General features: G+C 44.4%; 2 protein-coding genes across 4 annotated transcripts in view; both read right to left on the reverse strand.

The window, feature by feature from the left end:
- LOC100753238 (protocadherin gamma-C5) overlaps window positions 1–14839 on the reverse strand; it is a 161767-nt gene that overhangs the window by 75904 nt on the left and 71024 nt on the right. The window contains exon 1 of one of the 3 annotated variants that reach the window (XM_035440174.1): window positions 9755–12620. The exons of the other annotated variants lie outside the window; for them this stretch is intronic. Within the exon in view, the coding sequence (XP_035296065.1) occupies window positions 9755–12169 (2415 nt within the window). The 5' untranslated portion in view covers window positions 12170–12620. Of the gene's footprint in view, window positions 1–9754; window positions 12621–14839 lie in introns of those variants that run through there. 3 annotated transcript variants of the gene reach the window in all.
- Window positions 4063–9484, reverse strand: LOC118238342 (protocadherin gamma-A12-like). The gene has a single exon (XM_035440178.1). The coding sequence runs from the start codon at window positions 7857–7859 to the stop codon at window positions 5421–5423; it is 2439 nt and encodes an 812-aa protein (XP_035296069.1). The 5' UTR covers window positions 7860–9484; the 3' UTR covers window positions 4063–5420.

Genomic DNA, 14839 nt, shown 5'->3' on the forward strand with positions numbered 1-14839 from the left:
TGCTTACAATATCCTTTCCCAGATGGTATTCAGAAATGGCTTTTATTCGCTTCCAGTTACCTTTGTCATAGGCCATCATTTACTATGAATATAAAATTGGGAATCCATCTACCTCAAGACCCAGCTACACCACTCCTGGACATATACCCAAAGAATGCTCAATCATACCAAAAAGATGATTGTTCATCCATGTTCATAGCAGCTTTATTCTAGGAAACAACCTAGATGTCCCTCAACTGAAGAATGGGTAAAGAAAATGTGGTAATTTATACAGTGGAGTATTGCTCAGCTGTTAAAAACAATGGCATCATGAAATAAGGAAAATGAATAGAACTAGAAAAAAGTCATCCTAAGTGAGGTAACCCAGACCCAGAATGACAAACACAATACATACTCACTTATAAGTGGATATTAGCTGTAAAATAAAGGATATACATGCTACAATACACAGGTCCAGAGAGGCTAGGTAACAGGAAGGGCTCAAGGGGACATTCAGATCTCCCTGGTAAGGGGAAATAGAAGAGATTTTGAGGGTGGACTGTGGGTGGGTGGGGATGGGAACATGAGGGGTCAGGAGAGGGTGGGTATGGGGGAGAGTACTGAAAGGTCTGACTGGAAAGGGGGAGCATTTCAGGGTCAGGTAGAAACCTCATGCAAGGGAAACTCCCAGAAATCTACAAGGATGACTCCAGCTAAGACTCCCAGCAATAGGAGATACACAGCCTGAACTGGCCATCTCCCATAACCAGGCAAAACTACCAGTGGAGGGATTTAGACACCAATCCAGCCATATAAACTTCTGTCCTGCCTAGAGAATGTGCTGGGGTAAATGTGGCACAGAATTGGTGGGAGTGGCCAACCAATGACTGGTCCAGCCTAAGCCTCATATCATGAGAATGAGTCCATGCCTGACACTGGCTGGAGGGCCAGGACCCAGAAGCTGGATGGCCCAGAGACCTAGGATAAAACCAAACATGACTGGAGAAAAAAAAGTCAATGTAACGATGCCTAACAATATTCTGCTATACTCGGAAATTGGTGCCTAGCACAGTGGTCATCAGAGAGACTTCATCCAACAGCTGGATGTGTAGTTCTAGTGAATGTGTAGGCTGTGGCAGCTTTAGTACCTCCCCACAAAAGAAAAGTGATGGAAGAATTTCTACTGCCAGATTACACGGTAATTTTCAGTAGAACTACAACTTTTAAGTTATAGCTGAACCCTTCAATTTAGAGGTGGAATGAATGTATACCAACCTCCACAACACACAGAAAGATGAGTTCCTGACATACTTTCATTACCAGAACTAGAAGAAATATGAATATCCAAACCAGTGGCAGTTACTCTAAGAAAACAACCAACAGGTAGCTAAATATCAACAACCACCCACTGTAATCTAATGCTACAGCTGTTATTCTGTACCTCCATCAGGTTCCATTTTCCTATTGCCAAAACAAAAAACTTCAATGTCCAGTTTTTAGTCATCGTTTTCTAGTAAAGACACCCAAGATTCCATTGGAGTGAACTCTCTTAAAATACATTTCCCTTTAATTACAGCACTGGGGAGGCAGAGACTGGGGGATCATTGCAGGTCAGCCAAGTTTACACAGAGAAATCCAATCTCAGGCTGGGGAATGGTGGTGCACACATTTAATCCCAGCACTTGGGAGGCTGAGGTAGGTAGATCTCTGTGAGTTCAAGGTCAGCCTGGTTTACAAATTGAGTTTAAGGACAGGCTCTAAAAGCTACAGAGAAACTGTGTCTCGAAAAACAAAAACAAACACAAACAAACAAACAAATAAACCAACCACACCATTCCACAACCTCCTTGTTTAAATTATACAATTTAGACAGACAAAAGCTAACATTCACAAAACTGTCTCATACAAAACAATTTTCTCCCTCATTTTATGGTCTAAAATACTGTTTCTCAATCAAGAGTGTGCTTAGGCACAATAAATTTTCTCTTTTGAGGCCCATTCTCACATAGCAGAGGATGACCTTGATTTTATGGCAATCTTGCTTTCACCTCCCAGCTGGTGGGATTACAGGCATGTGCCATCAATTCAACTAAAGATTTTAAATTAGCTTCACAAAATTTCATAAAAAGTTTTGTTCCTAACCACAGGCTATTGTTTGTAATATATATATATATATATATATATATATATATTCTGAAGGATACATCATCACATCATCATTACTTTCCCCAAAAGAATTCTAAGTAGGCTGTGTTTCCTTCAGTCAACCACAAAATAAACAGCTATTATTAATTAATGAAAGGTTATGAGCCAGATGGTTTATATATTGTTCTAAATCCTTATCGCAATATTTCAAATCAGATCTTATCATCCCTATTTTGCTGAAGCCCCAAATATTAAATAAAGTGCTAAAGCTGACTCAGGAAGTTATCTAATTGAAAAGTACGGTTGGTGGCCCTGGTGGGCACTGTAATCCCAGCTACTCAGAAGGCAGAGGCAGAAAGGTCACAGATTCAAGGCCAGACTGGGTGACTTATCAAGACCAGGTCTCAGAGTAAAAAGTAAAATATATATATTTATGGCTGAAGAAATATCTCAGTGGAAACACGTTTGTGCAAGTCTATGTTCGATCCCTACCACCACAGCACATGAAACCCTACCATGTCCTATGGTACACCTGAGGATGCTTGGTATCATGGAATCTTAAAGCACTTTTTAAGGATTTATGTTATGCGTATGAGTGTTTGTTTCACTTGCATATTATGTCTGTGTACTACATGAGTGCCTGGTGCCCATGGAGGTCAGAAGAAGGCAGAAGGCATCTGATCCTCTGGAACTGAGTTACAGATGGTTGTGAACCACTGTGGGGGTGCCCAGACCCAAACATGAGTTCTCTGCAAGAGTGAGTCATCTCTGCAGCCTCCAGTCTCTCAGCTACTTAATGAACCAGCTCAAACTGGGAGCCCCCTTAGGGCTGATTTTTGGGATACTGTCTAAAAGTCATTACTACTTATGATGCAACACCCAATAATTGTTAGCTAAAGTTTTAAAATAATTTTTGGAACTAGAGAGATGGCTCAGCAGTTAAGAGCACTGGCTGCTTTTCCAGAGAACCCAGGTTCAATTCCCAGCACCCACATGGCAGCTCACAACTCTCTGTAACTCCAGTTCCAGGGGACCTGACACCCTAACACAGACATAAATGCAGGCAAAACACCAATGTACATAAAATAAAAATAAAAATGTTTTTTGGGGGTGGGTTGTAAGTTAGAGTTTCTCTGTGCAACACTCCTGGCTGTCCTGTAACTCGCTTTGTAGACCAACCTGGCCTGGAACTCACTGAGATCTACCTGCCTCTGCCTCCCAAGTGTAAGGATTAAAGGTTTTCACCATCACTACCTGGCAAAAATAAATCTTAAATACATAAAATAAAAATTTAATTGTTTTCCAGTTACACCTTTCATTAGAGCTGTAATCACTTTTGAGTTTCCACCATAGAGGGAGCACTGCCCTGTTTTCCTCCGTATTAATTACAGAACACCATACTATGTAATTCTATTTACAACTTAATGCAAATACATGTTATTCATTTATTTATGTATCTATTTATTACTGCAGTACTAGGGTCAGGGTCTTGCACATGCAAGGCAAGAGTTTTTCACTGAGCTAAATACTCTTTTAGGTTTTTATTTTGAGATGGGGGAGGCCTCACTAAGATGAACTTAAATTCGCTATCATTCTGCCCTGGCTAAATTGAACATTTTTATACAGGCTCAAATATTTCCTCTAAAAATTACACAAGTAGAACAATATAATCTATGCATATTTTTGGTTATCAAGATGCATAAGGTGACATTTGAATCATATTTTATTGGGGGGGACATTGGGTTACTCTTCCTTCTCTAAGAATCACTAATTTTTTTTATAAATTTGGATTCCAATTATTATGTTTTTAATAGATAGGCAACACATAGATAGAAAAAAACAAGTTATAAGTTAACACTTAGGACCTACACTTTCCATAAAATTTTCTATTTATGAAAGGGGAAATTTAGTGAAGACTATATTACCAGAAAACTTCTTCAGAACAAAAATATGTTCAAACCATTTAAAATTTGAAAATATTTCCTCAAGAAATTCTTCACTGTGTATATGGCAAAAAATAACTCATGCTTGTGCTACACTGGTGAATTCTGGGTATCTTATATCATCGGTGCAGGTAAAAATGATAGGAGAGATGTTTAACTTTATTATTATATACATACTGCACTACTGAAATGTCTAGCAGGTGAAATACCATTACAGTTCTTCCTCATTACAACACAAATTGTATATTTGAGTAAAATTTCAAGCCTGTAGGAAATAAAGTCCACCATACTTGGAAGTCAAACAATTTAAAAACATGAAATTACATCAAAAAAGTCTAAGGACAGAGCTGAGGCGATGCAGGGGAGTTACAGTGCTTGCTGTGCAATCGTGAGTGCTGGGAGTTTGGGTCTCAGCAGCCATGAAAGCAGCTTGGTGTGTGTGTGTGTGTGTGTGTGTGTGTGTGTGTGTGTGTGTGTGTGTGTGGCACAGAGGACTACACATGGAGGTCAGGAACAGTCAGACTTCTGGCGCTTGCTGACTTCCAGCCTAGTAGAAAATGTGTGTCCTGGGATCAGGGAAAGACCTTGCCTCAGATGATTAGGCAGACAGTGACAGAGAATACCCAGTTCCTTCATTCGGCTTCTGTATGTGTACATACACTCATACAGACACAGACACACATGTACAAGCAACTTTTACAAGGAATACATGTATGTATCCCTAATGTCCAGACATAATATTGTTTAGAAGACATTGAATGCAGTGTATGAATTTACTAGCAGATTCAACTGCAATTAAAGGCCACTCTATTTGGGGCTAGGAATGTAGCCCTGGGGGAAATTGTTTAGTTCAGATCTTGGTTCAATCCCCGGAAAAGGAGGTTAAAAGAAAAAATAAAAAGCAAGTGTACTTTCCATTAAATTCTGTTTCTTCACTCTAGCGGAATTAGTGTTCCCTCAGCCCTCCCTGGGGATTGAATCCAGGGTCTGGTCTCCATACATGCTAGGCAAGTATTCTACCTCTGAGTTCTGAGTTACAGCCACAACTCCTGCAGTCTTAACAGATAAATCGGCATGAGGTGATTGACACGAATCTGCTTCATGGTCAACAGGAAAAAAAGAATTAAAAGTGTAAAGAGCATTATCGTTGGTGAACTAAAAGCTAACACATTATAGGGCACAGAGTAATATAAAGTAGACTTTGTTTCTGTATCATGCAATAGTTACATGTGACAATATCATGCTTAGCTATCTTTTAAGCCCAACAAGGTGAACAGGTTGTTGTTGGTGGCTGCTTTATCAATTCCAAACACCCATGAATCATCTATACTACGAAGATAGTTGGCTCCACGCTCAGAATGGACTCACCTGAATTAACGTATGGTTATCTTTAGAAAATACTGAATCTCCCGATAGCAAAAGAGGCTCGCTTTTCTCGCAGCTCTCCTGGCTGAGGAGTGTGTCTGCATAGTTGGGCTGCGGGAAAATCAAGTGACTCTTTCGGGAGCCCGCAGTGAGCGAGACCTCGTGCGAATAGGTCTGCAGGAAAGCTTGCACCCCGTCCACGCCCACAAAGTGAGAGGCTGGGACGTCAGCCAATCCGGGTCCCGCAGCCCCGAGCAGGCGCAGTGAGTGCCAGCGCCGCAGCCTGAGCGCCAGCAGCACCAGAACAAAGACCAGGAAGACGCTGGAGACCGCCGCCACGGCCACCACCAGATAGAGCGTGAGCCCCGAGCTTTCAGAAGAGGAAGGAGATTCTAGATTGTCCAGATCCGCCAGGACGTCGGGGATACTGTCGGCGATCGCCACAGTGAGCGTGACGGTGGCGGAGAGAGGAGGCTGGCCGTGGTCCTGCACAGTCACTACGAGGCTCTGCCTGAGTGCGTCTCTGTCCAGCAGGGCCCGAGCCGTGCTTACCTCGCCCGTGTGCAGCCCCACCAAGAAGAGCCCTGGCTCGCTGGCCTTGAGCAGACGGTAGGACAGCCAGGCGTTCTGTCCTGAGTCTCTGTCCACCGCCACCACCTTGGTCACCAGATAGCCAGGCTCTGCTGAGCGGGGCGCCAGCTCCACTCCAGTGGAACCGTCCGTAGGGAGAGAGGGGTACAAGATTTCGGGGGCATTGTCATTCTGATCCAGCACGAACAGGTTCAGTGACACGTTGCTGCTGAGCGGCGGGTCCCCACTGTCGCGAGCCATCACTTGCAGCTGTAGGTCTCGGAACTGCTCATAGTCAAAGGAGTGCAGTGCGTACAGGACACCAGTGTCCGAGTTGATGGAGACGTAAGAGGACAGGGGCACGCCCTGGTAGGTGTCCTCAGCTAGGGAGTAAGTGACTTGGGCATTCTTGTCACTGTCGGGGTCGTGGGCGGTCACGGACGCGATGGAGGCCCCTCTGGGATTGTTCTCCGGGATGTAGGCCCAGTAGGAGGCCTGAGGAAAAACGGGCGGGTTGTCGTTCGTGTCAGCTACATTCAGCGAGAGGTGAGTTTCTGTTGACAGGGGCGGACTTCCCCTGTCAGTGGCGGTCACTGTGATGTTGTAGCCAGGAACCTGTTCTCGGTCTAGGACTGTGTCTGTGACTAATCTATAGTAGTTTCCGTAAGATTTCTCTAATTTAAAGGGCAGATTTTCTTGGATGGAACAGATTACCTGTCCATTTTCCCCTGAGTCTTGGTCATTTACATTTATCAGGGCTATTAATGTCCCTCGGGGAGAGTTTTCTGGAACTGAATTGGTGAGGGAGGTGATGGCTACTTCAGGGGCATTGTCGTTCACATCCAGAACTGTGACGAGGACTTTGGCCCGTGCAGAATATCCCGCGTTATCGGTTGCTTGCACTTCCATCTCATAGAAACCCGATTCTTCATGGTTCAGCTCCCCTGTTGTTGATATTGTCCCCAAATTACTGTCCAGCTTGAAAACTTTAGCTGCCTTGTCGTCCACGTACCGGAAGGAATACATCACTTCCGCATTGGCTCCTTCGTCCGGGTCGGTGGCATTGACTAGCAGCAGCTGAGTGCCCACAGCCACGTTCTCCCGCACACTCACGCGGTACTCGGACCGAGCAAACACAGGTGCGTTGTCATTCACATCCACAACCATCACGCGGATGCGCGCTGTGCCGGTGCGAACCGGGTCCCCGGCATCGGAAGCGGTGAGGACCAGGAGGTGCTCAGCCTTTTCCTCGCGGTCCAGCGCGCGCTCCAGCACCAATTCCGGGTACTTGTTACCATCAGCTCCGTTCTGCACCTCCAGCGAGAAGTGAGCATTCGGGCTGAGCTGGTAGCTCTGAAGAGAGTTCTTCCCGATATCTGGATCCCAAGCGTGGGGGAGAGGGAACCGCATCCCAGCGGCGGCGTTTTCACTCATTTTTATTTCTAATTCACTTTCACGGAAGTAGGGAGCGTTGTCGTTAATGTCCCGCACTTCTACTTCCACTCCGTATATTTTCCCTATGTCTTCCATCAGAATCTCTAGATTCAACTGACACTTGATGGACCCCATACACAGCTCCTCCCGGTCTATCCTGCCCGCGGTGACCAAGCTGCCGCTCCGCGGGTTCAGAGCGAAAAGTTGAGACCTACCTCTGGAGACGATGCGGACCCCACGCTCCGCCAGCTCGCGGGGCTCCAGCCCCAGATCCTTGGAGATGTTACCCACCCTAGATCCTTTTTCCAGCTCCTCCGAAACTGAATAGCGTATCTGGGTGGATCCGGCCTCCCCCAGGATCCCGAGGAGGATTCCCAGTAAGACCAGCACTTTGCAGTTCTCGAACCATTGCGCAGGGATCATTGTCACTTGAGGATTTTATTTCCAGTCCTGCCTTTGGCTGCTTAAACCAGAATTCGCTTTTTAGGTCTTGGAACCCGACAGTCAGGAGGTGGGACCAGCTCCTCTGGCCAATTTCCTCGGAGAGGTGTTTTGTCTCAATCTATCTGCATTGTGCTTCTGGCGCACGCAAAGCCAGCGAGCAGGGCTTCGCTGTCTTTTCCTCCCTTGTTGGTGAACAGCGGCGCTCAGAGTCTGAACCAATTACTGCACAGTCCTGAACTCTGGGAGAGGATTATTTTTGATTGTGTACCTTAAATAGCTCCATCTACTGTTCTTCAAGTGGAGATGGAAACGGAAAGACTCCACAGTAGTGGACAGTTCAGTGAGCATTTTAGTTCTCTAAATTTTTCCTACAAACCAACTGCCTTGAAATTATTTTCAGTAGCTGTTTGTGTTTTCTTATTTTTTCCCAATAAGACAGAATTTCAGTAGATTTCTGGAAACTTCCCTAAAGGAATTTAATACTGAAAAAAACCCCACAAAATATCTCGATAATATGGAAACCCAAACTGAGAAATGTTGTAGTGCACATGATCAGATTCATATGTGACAGCTAGTCAAATGACAAAGATGTATCAGCACTTTCCTAGTAAGTGGAAGGATTCCAACCTGGAACTGGAGACAGTACTATACAATTCTACAGGTGCATGCATTGCAAGAAGACCTTTGGTGTTGAGCAAGACTTAGTAAAAGAAAATTAGGAATCCGAAGAAACTATAAATGACCTTTTCCTGGGTAACTGACATAATTTTAATAACTGAGAATTATTGGCCGTACATTGAGAAGCACATCAGAATGTAGAAAAGATTCTAGGAGACGGCTGCATATTTCATGTGTCTAGAAACTGTATTTGAGAACAAGCACTTTTTGGTGATGACTTCCGGACAATAGACCTTCAATGTCACCATTGCATAAGTATGAACTCTAACTGAGCTAGCCTCCAGCCTCTGGTAGCCATAAAATAAAATGAAATTGGAAGGAAACATGCAGATACTTTGAGAAAAGACCAGACATAAAAGTGAGATTAGAAGAACCCCTAGTATATCTGAACACTATTACCAAGTTATTACCATATCATATTTTAGAACCTTTTTTGGACATAGTATTTCTCAATTTATATTACTAAAGAAAAGCCTTATAAGCTCAAGTTATTGATCTCTCAAAAGACAACCAAAGAAAAAAGTATAGTTCACTTTAAAATATTTTTCTAGATCTAGAAAGAGATGGCTCAGCAGGTAAAGGAGCTTGCTGCCAAACCTAATTGAATCTGAGTTAAATTCCTGGGACCCACATGCTAGAAATAGAGAACTGACTTCAAAAATTATCCTATGATCTACTCATGGCCCATATACCACAGACACACACAAGCACGAACGCATAACCTTCAAAATTACTTGGATGGCAGTGCATCAAAATACTTCTACGTTTTGAGTTTTGATAAAATAAAATCCTGAAGCCTATTGAGAAAAGTCGGGACAGAACTAGGCCGGGCGTTGGTGGCGCATGCCTTTAATCCCGGCACTCGGGAGGCAGAGGCAAGCGGATCTCTGTGAGTTCCAGGCCAGCTTGGTCTACAGAGCGAGGTCCAGGACAGCCTCCAAAACCACAGAGAAACCCTGTCTCGAAAAACAAACCAAAAAAACCAAAACACAAGATATTCTTTTCAAAGGGGGCAGTGCACACCTTTAATTCCAGCACTTGGGAAGCAGAGGAAGGAGGATCTCTGTGTTTTCAATGCCAGTCTGGTAAACACAGCGAGTTCCAAGACAACCAGACCCTGTTTAAAAAAAAAAAGACCATTCCAAAAGGATTTGGAAATTAAACAATTTGCCAATGAAAGGCTCATTGAGACTCACGTGAGTAGAAGCCAGAGAATCAGAGACTGTCTTGTTATTCTCTTCAGTGGCACTCACTTCCACAGAAGCTTCCATAGAAAGGTCTTGCGGAGGGACCATTTCTGGCGTTAAGGTAAGAAAATGAGAAGTTTTTTGACAATTGGAGGCAACATAGAGATTGTAGGAATAAGGCAGAGTCCCCTCGCCGTAGTTGAGAGAAACCTCTGGTCTAGTCTTACAGCAGAGGCCAGACTGAAAGCAGCCAGAGACTGCAGGACTGTGGGAATGTCGAAGGCGAAGGGCGAGGGCTAGAATCACAACGAAAAGAAAGATCACTGAGATCAAAGCCAAGGCCACCACCAGGTAAAACTGCAGCTCACTCTGGGGGTCGGACGGCAGAGGGTCTTCGCTGACGTCTGGCAGGGCTTCCTGCAGGCTGTCAGCGAAGATCAGGTGCAGCGTGGCTGTAGCCGAGAGCGGCGGCTGTCCACCATCACGCACAGCGACCAGAAGGCGCTGCCGGGCCGCGTCCCTGTCACCCAAAGCACGCGCTGTGCGCACCTCGCCAGTGCGCAGCCCAAGGCTGAAGAGCCCCGGATCGCTGGCCTGCAGCACGTGGTACGACAGCCAGGCATTGTGTCCCGAGTCCGCGTCCACAGCCACCACCTTAGTGACCAGGTATCCGGGCTCAGCGGCGCGCGGCACCATGTCGAAGAGCGCAGAGCCGTCGGGCTCGAGCGCGGGGTACAGCACGCGTGGGGCGTTGTCGTTGCGGTCACCCACCAGCACGTGCACGCTCACGTTGGCGCTGAGCGGGGGCGAGCCCTGGTCGCGCGCCTGCAGTGTCAGCTGGAAGGAGCGCAGCTGCTCATGGTCGAAGGCGCGCTGAGCGAACACCACTCCGCTCTGAGCGTTCACGGTCACATAGGACCACAGCGATTGAGGCTCCAGGTCGCTGGCTATGATGGAGTAGGAGACGTGACCATTGGATCCCAAATCCGGATCAAAGGCGCTGACTTGAGCAATGGAAGCACCAGGCGGGTTATTTTCAGCCACTTGGATCAAGTAGGAGGTCCGGAGGAAAACTGGAGTATTGTCATTGATGTCCCCAACTTGCAGGGTGACACTTGTGCTGGAGGAGAGGGGTGGCTTGCCTCTATCAGTCGCGATGATGGAGACGTTGTACGCTGGAGTCTGTTCCCGGTCCAGGACCCCATCTGTTACAAGCTTATAGTAATTATTGGCCGAAGATTCAATTCTAAAAGGAACACTTTCTCTTACGAAGCATGTCACTCTTCCATTTTCTTCCGAATCTTTATCATATGTTTTGAACAGAGCCACCACTGTCCCAGGTTCAGCGTCCTCGGGTATAGAATTGGACACCGAAGTAAAAACCACTTCCGGGGCATTGTCGTTTTCATCGAGAATTTCAATTATAACTTTACATTCTGTGGCCATGCCTCCACCATCCTTGGCCTCTACACTCATGGTGTAAGTCCTCTTGGTTTCAAAGTCTATAGGGCCTTCAGATCTAATTTCTCCATTTTGATGATCTAGGATAAACTTATATCTAATATCGTCTCCTAGTGATTTGAAGGAGTAGGTGACCTCTGCATTGACACCCTCATCCTGGTCGGTGGCCATCACCTTTAGCACAGAGGTGCCTGAGGGCATGTTCTCTCTAAGACTGGCTTTGTACATATTTTGGCTGAACACTGGGGGGTTATCGTTGGCATCAGTGACCTCGATTTGAATTTGAGCCGTGCCAGTTAGTGCTGGTTCTCCCCCATCCATTGCTGTCAGGACCAAGAGCTGGGAGCTCTGCTTTTCCCTGTCTAGTGGCTTCTCTAACACTAATTCTGGGGCATCCTTGCCTTCAGCCTTGTCCTTCACCACCAGAGAGAAATGCTCGTTCAAACTGAGCTGGTAACTCTGCAGAGAGTGCGGTCCTACATCTTCATCTATGGCAGATTCTAGGCCAAACCTAGTGCCTGGGATTGCAAATTCATTGATTTGTAAAACAATACTATTTTGGAGGAAGTGGGGCGGGTTATCATTTATATCTTCTATCACCACGCTGACGTGAAAGACGTTGAGGGGATTTTCCGCCACAATCTCTAAGGGCAGCACACACAGTGGGCTTTGGAAGCACAGCAGCTCTCGATCGATTCTGTCGCTCACAACTATGTTCCCGTTCTCGGGGTTCACAGTAAGACACGGTTTCTCTGCTATGACTCTGAGGTTTCGAGTCAGTAAATCCCGAACAGGCACCCCCAGGTCCTCAGCGAGGTTTCCCACAACGGATCCCATAGCCATTTCTTCCGGAATAGAATACCGGACTTGCTCCGAAAGCCCCGCGCAGAACAAAGGCAGCAAGAACGGAAAGAGTACTTGCCTCCACTGGGTCCGGCTTCCTAGCTTCACGCTGGGCTCCATCCTTCTCACAGCCTCCCAGGTGAAGGGAAGAGACTTCACGAATTACTTCCACCACGAAGAAAAACCAAACGTTCCCTCCAAGTTTGAGGATATCACAGTCCCTAATTCGACTTGCTTAGCAGAAAATCCAAGCCCCCTTACTCTTTAAGCCTTCAGTGAACGTTCATAATTTCAACTGGTAGAGTCTGAGAGTCAGCTCTTGCAGCGAATTGGACAGCAGCGGCGCCCAGAGTTCACTTACAAAATTGCAACCAGAAGCTTTTGCAGACTCAATGGGATTAGGTACACAGAGCTATGTCGGGACATGAGCAACAAAGGAGTTTATGAACTTGGAATTTGTCTGTTTTCCAGACAAATTCTATTGAACAGAGCCCCAAGTGATGGGATCTGCAGCATAACTATTAACCCAGTAAGGAGAGACTAAAAGGCTTGCCTTTCCTATCAGAGGAAACGAACACATTGAAAGAACCAGGCAAGTCTTTTCTCAAGACCACGTGGAAAAATAGCCCCACCAAGTGGTATAGGAAAACTTGACAGTGGCAAAATAACACCAAGTATTATCTTCTGCTGGACACAACGCATATTGCCAGAGAAGGGGCACTATCTAGGGTACGTTTGAAATAACCATGACCAATGCCATAAATTATTTTTAGTTATAGATGAATTACAAAGATTGTTAAATTTTCATCCACTCTTAAGAATTTAATGACATGAGATGTGAGCTCATTTTCTTTGTATCCTTTTATCTAAATGAATTATATGTTGCTTCCTAACTGAATCTCCAGTGACTTGAAAATCAACTTTCAGAACCCAACTAGTTTAGATTGTGCTTAAAAATACAGAGAAACCTCTCCCTACCAATCAAATGCCTCATGGCATTTTCAATAATTTAATTCTAGTTCAAGTGTAGTGCCTTAAGTGCCCTCTCCTTCTGAGTTTGGGATTCCATAAGCATAAATACTACTCAAAATACTAAAATATTTTTCTTGGCTTCAAGACAAATTTAGGTATCTGTTCAGAAGAATTCCCCTTCTAACCATTGAAGAATTATGTCCTATCATGAAATTTACAATGCATTATATTAAGACCAAACTCCTAAGCGAAAAACATAAACTTGAAAGGAAATATTAATGTGTAAGTAACTGGACTCAAATCTCCAGATGTGACATAGGAATTTGGAGTTTGATTATGGAAGTGATTCCTATGATCAGATCTTCTAGATAATTCTCCTTTCCTTGTTTGTCTTTGCTTCTTCGAGTTATTGGATAAGTATCAAGGCTTCAATAGCAAGTTTTTTTTTTCTTTCTGATTATAGCAATTGGATATGCTTAAATTGTAGTGCAAAAGAACATAAGGAAAAGAAAAAGGAATCCAAGACTCCTAGCTGAAGATAGAAGAAGAAGAGAAGCAAAACAGAACTGTTCCATACTCAGAAGAAAATATCACTACAAGTAGTGTGTGGATAAATGAGGAAAAGCTTCAGAGAGCATGCTTTCTGAAGTTAAGAGGAGGAGGAGGAGGAGGAGAAGTAGTAGTAGTCTCTCCACCCATGCTAAGGATTTCACCAAGGGTCTTGTACATGCTAAGCACATGTATATCAGTAAGCACTGAGCTATATCCCAGCCCCTAAGTCAATCACTTATACAACCCAAATACCCACTCCCATCTCTAAGGTTCACAAGTGATATAAACAAATCTGAATTAGAAACTTTTTGAGCATAAGATAAAAATAATTTCTATATGTGAATTTGTTACATTAAAAGCATTCAAAAGGAAAAAAGAACAAGAAAAGAAAAAACAGAAAGAAAGAAAATGCATTACACATAACACTACAGTAAAAGAATAAAAGAAAGCAACATCCACTCAACAGTCCGGTTATTCTCAGAACAATCTAATGAATTCACAGTAGGATAAATAAGGAGCCTAAGAAAATGGTCCTGCATTCCCTCTCCCAATGAAGTCACCTCTGTTTTGAAAGGATGAAGCAACAACACAAAATTGAAATGGTCAACAGGATCCAAATATAACTTTCAAATACACCAACCATCAAAAAGCAAAGCAGAACTATTCTGTACTCAGAAGAAAAATCTCACTACAAGTAGTGTGTGGATAAACGAGGAAAAGCTGCAGAGAGCATGCTCCTGAGTTAAGTTAAATTTAAACATTAGAAGCAGGCCCAACCGTGGTGGCGCACTCCTTTAATCTCAGCACTCAGGAGGCAGAGGCAGGAGGATCTGGCCTACAAGAGCTAGTTCCAGGACAGCCTCCAAAGCCACGGAGACACCCTGTCTCCAACTCCCCAACCCCCCCTTAAAAAAACCATTAAAAGCAAATGACAGTAGACTATAGAGACGCTGCGAAGTTGAAATAAAATCTGTTTGTGAATCGTCAAATTGAATCACAATTAGTTTACATTGAGAGCCACCGATCATGATGATAGACAAGTTTGCGCGCTACAAAGCTACAAAGCAAGTGAAGCTAATTGACCTAGCCTTTTAAAAATGAAAGAAAATATGCAAGTACCTCAAAATGACGTTGATAAGGCCCTTCTGAAAAAAATATGACTCTGATGATGGTAAGGTACACAAACCAACTGCAAATGTTCTAAATATGTATGGACTAACTATGCCCGCCCAAGTCTAATTTTCATAACCAGCTCAGCAAAAGTCC

Source organism: Cricetulus griseus, chromosome 2 (genome assembly GCF_003668045.3).
Source record: "Cricetulus griseus strain 17A/GY chromosome 2, alternate assembly CriGri-PICRH-1.0, whole genome shotgun sequence".
NCBI lineage: Eukaryota > Metazoa > Chordata > Mammalia > Rodentia > Cricetidae > Cricetulus > Cricetulus griseus.